The 3,301-nt window shown below is 37.0% G+C and overlaps 1 protein-coding gene across 1 annotated transcript in view; it reads left to right on the top strand.

The window, feature by feature from the left end:
- Nucleotides 1-2,633, top strand: part of TXNRD3 (thioredoxin reductase 3) — a 33,822-nt gene extending 31,189 nt beyond the window's left edge. The window contains 1 exon segment of the mRNA XM_026456373.1: nucleotides 2,490-2,633. Coding sequence (XP_026312158.1) covers nucleotides 2,490-2,633 — 144 coding nt within the window.
- The last annotated feature ends 668 nt before the right edge of the window (nucleotides 2,634-3,301 follow it).

Raw genomic sequence — 3,301 nt, 5'->3', positions numbered from 1 at the left:
TAATGTATGCTTCAACATATTTGAATCTTTTCTATTTTATTTTATTTTATTTATTTATTTATTTATTTATTTATTTATTTATTATTATTATTATACTTTAAGTGCTAGGGTGCATGTGCATAATGTGCAGGTTTGTTACGTATGTATACTTGTGCCATGTTGGTGTGCTGCACCCATCAACTCGTCAGCACCCATCAACTCGTCATTTACATCAGGTATAACTCCCAATGCAATCCCTCCCCACTCCCCCTCCCCATGATAGGCCCCAGTGTGTGATGTTCCGCTTCCCGAGTCCAAGTGATCTCATTGTTCAGTTCCCACCTATGAGTGAGAACATGCGGTGTTTGGTTTTCTGTTCTTGTGATAGTTTGCTAAGAATGATGGTTTCCAGCTTCATCCATGTCCCTACAAAGGACACAAACTCAAACTCATCTCTGCAGCAAGCAGACCTAATAGACATCTATAGAACTCTCCACCCCAAATCAATAGAATATACATTCTTCCCAGCACCACATCACACTTATTCCAAAATTGACCACATAATTGGAAGTAAAGCACTCCTCAGCAAATGTACAAGAACAGAAATTATAACAAACTGTCTCTCAGACCACAGTGCAATCAAATTAGAATTCAGGACTAAGAAACTCAATCAAAACCACTCAACTACATGGAAACTGAACAACCTGCTCCTGAATGACTACTGGGTACATAACGAAATGAAGGCAGAAATAAAGATGTTCTTTGAAACCAATGAGAACAAAGATACAACATACCAGAATCTCTGGGACACATTTAAAGCAGTGTGTAGAGGGAAATTTGTAGCACTAAATGCCCACAAGAGAAAGCTGGAAAGATGTAAAATTGACACTCTAACATCACAATTAAAAGAACTAGAGAAGCAAGAGCAAACACATTCAAAAGCTAGCAGAAGGCAAGAAATAACTAAGTTCAGAGCAGAACTGAAGGAGATAGAGACACAAAAAACCCTCCAAAAAAATCAATGAATCCAGGAGTTGGTTTTTTGAAAAGATCAACAAAATTGACAGACCGCTAGCAAGACTAATAAAGAAGAAAAGAGAGAAGAATCAAATAGACGCAATAAAAAATGATAAAGGGGATATCACCACCGACCCCACAGAATACAAACTACCATCAGAGAATCCTATAAACACCTCTACGCAAATAAACTAGAAAATCTTTTTCCTTATTCTTATCACTGTTTCTCATCTTGAACAATTAAGCCTTCTCTTACCCTTGCTGCCTTTCTGGCTGGGTCCCTATTTTTCTTTCTCCTTTACGAAAAAACAACAATTCTGCATGCTACTTCTAATTTCTTGCCTCCATTTCACACTTACCTGACTGTCAGCTGCTTCCGTCTCCATCACTTCTTTGAAACTGATTGTCAGGCTTTTAGCAAACTTCCTGTCATCAAATCCAGTGGTCGTGTCTCTGTCCTTATCTTATTGGGCCTCTTGGCAGCATGCTCTGAAATTGGCCTTTCATTTGAAGCACCTTCCTTTCTGGCTTCTGTGGTCCCAGTCTATAATATTTTCCCATCTACATCTACTCAACCTACAGACTCCAGCACCCATTTGTTTTCCTCCTGGCCCCTCTTTACTTCTGTGCACTTGTATTACCTGGATGATCTTCTCTAGGCCCATAGTTTTAAACATCTAAATGCTAATGATTCTCATATTTATATCTCCTATTTAAGAGTCTCTCCTGAATTCCACACTCATTTATACTCCTGACTACTGGAAATTGCCACTTGAATCTCTCATAAGTATTTCAAATTTAACAAGACAAAAATGAAACTAGATTTTTACCTAAATATATTAGCCTGGCGGCCAGGTGCGGTGGCTCATGCCTGTAATCCCAGCACTTTGGGAGGCCGAGACAGGCGGGTCACAAGGTCAGGAGATCGAGACCATCCTGGCTAACACGGTGAAACCCCGTCTCTACTAAAATACAAAAAAAATTAGCCAGACGTGGTAGCGGGCACCTGTAGTCCCAGCTACTTGGGAGGCTGAGGCAGGAGAATGGCGTGAACCCGGGAGGCGGAGCTTGCAGTGAGCGGAGATCGCCACTGCACTCTAGCCTGGGCGACAGAGTGAGACCTCGTCTCAAAAAAAAGAAAACAAAAACAACAAAAAAGATATATTATCCTGCTAATCTTTCTGGCCCACCTCAGGACTCAGTAAATTAACACAGTGTATTAAGCCAGTATCTAGGAATACCCCTTAATTTCTCTTTTTTTGCTCCCTCCAATCTCAACTAATTCATTAATTCATTTCTACCTCCAAAATGTATCTGTGACAGTCCACTTTTCTCTATTTCTGCCTTGTCCAGAAACCTTAACTATACTAACACCTATTATAGGTACCACCACCAAACACACAAATGCGCACAAACATACTAGTGTACACCCTTTTGTGCATTTCTTTTTTGTCATATTTAGATAGCATCATTATACTCTTCATTCTTACTAGATTCAACAGTTGGAGAAAGGTTCACCTGGAAAGCTGAAAGTATTGGCTAAATCCACGGAAGGAACAGAAACAATTGAAGGAGTCTATAACACAGTGAGTTTTTATTTTATCATTACTAAGTTATTGAACACACTCCTAAATTAACAGAAATGAAACTTATGGGAAGATTATACCAGGATTAATTTTTTTTTTACATTTTTTAATTCTTTGTAAGAGCATTATCATAGAAGATAATTTGGCTGCTGACATTTGAATTTTCAGTAATACATGAGGAATATCATGGTAAAATATATGTGTATGCAACTATACATAAAATTTGGAAGCATATATATCCAGATGTTATTTGTGCCTACTTTTGGAAAATTAGATATTTTATACATTTCTTAATTTTAATATTTTTGCAATAAATGTTGAATATATTTTATAATGAAAAACAACAACAAAGCTATTTTTGTTTCTCAAAAACAAACAGTACAAAATCTCCAAACAATGGGAAATAACCCATGGAATACTTTGGAGGCCAACAATTCTTTTGTAATTAGTTTATAGTTTTGACAGAAGCTATACATTTGTGTTTTATATACTTTTATGTAGATATTTTTTCAGTTAAAAAATACAACCTAGAGAGCATCAACAAAGCCAAAAACCATGTAACAAAACCAAAATCCAAAAGTCAACCCTACTGAGATTTTGGTTAGGATTGGATTGGATATATAGGAAAATTTGGAAACACTTCTTTGCAATATTCAGTCTTCCCATCCATAAACATGGTATATCTATCCATTAATTTAGATCTTCTTTAATGATTCCCA

The sequence above is a fragment of the Piliocolobus tephrosceles genome, chromosome 2 (assembly GCF_002776525.5).
Source record: "Piliocolobus tephrosceles isolate RC106 chromosome 2, ASM277652v3, whole genome shotgun sequence".
In the NCBI taxonomy this organism is placed as follows: Eukaryota; Metazoa; Chordata; class Mammalia; order Primates; family Cercopithecidae; genus Piliocolobus; species Piliocolobus tephrosceles.
The sequence above is the reverse complement of the archived record's forward strand: the minus strand, read 5'-3'. Positions and strand labels throughout refer to the sequence as shown.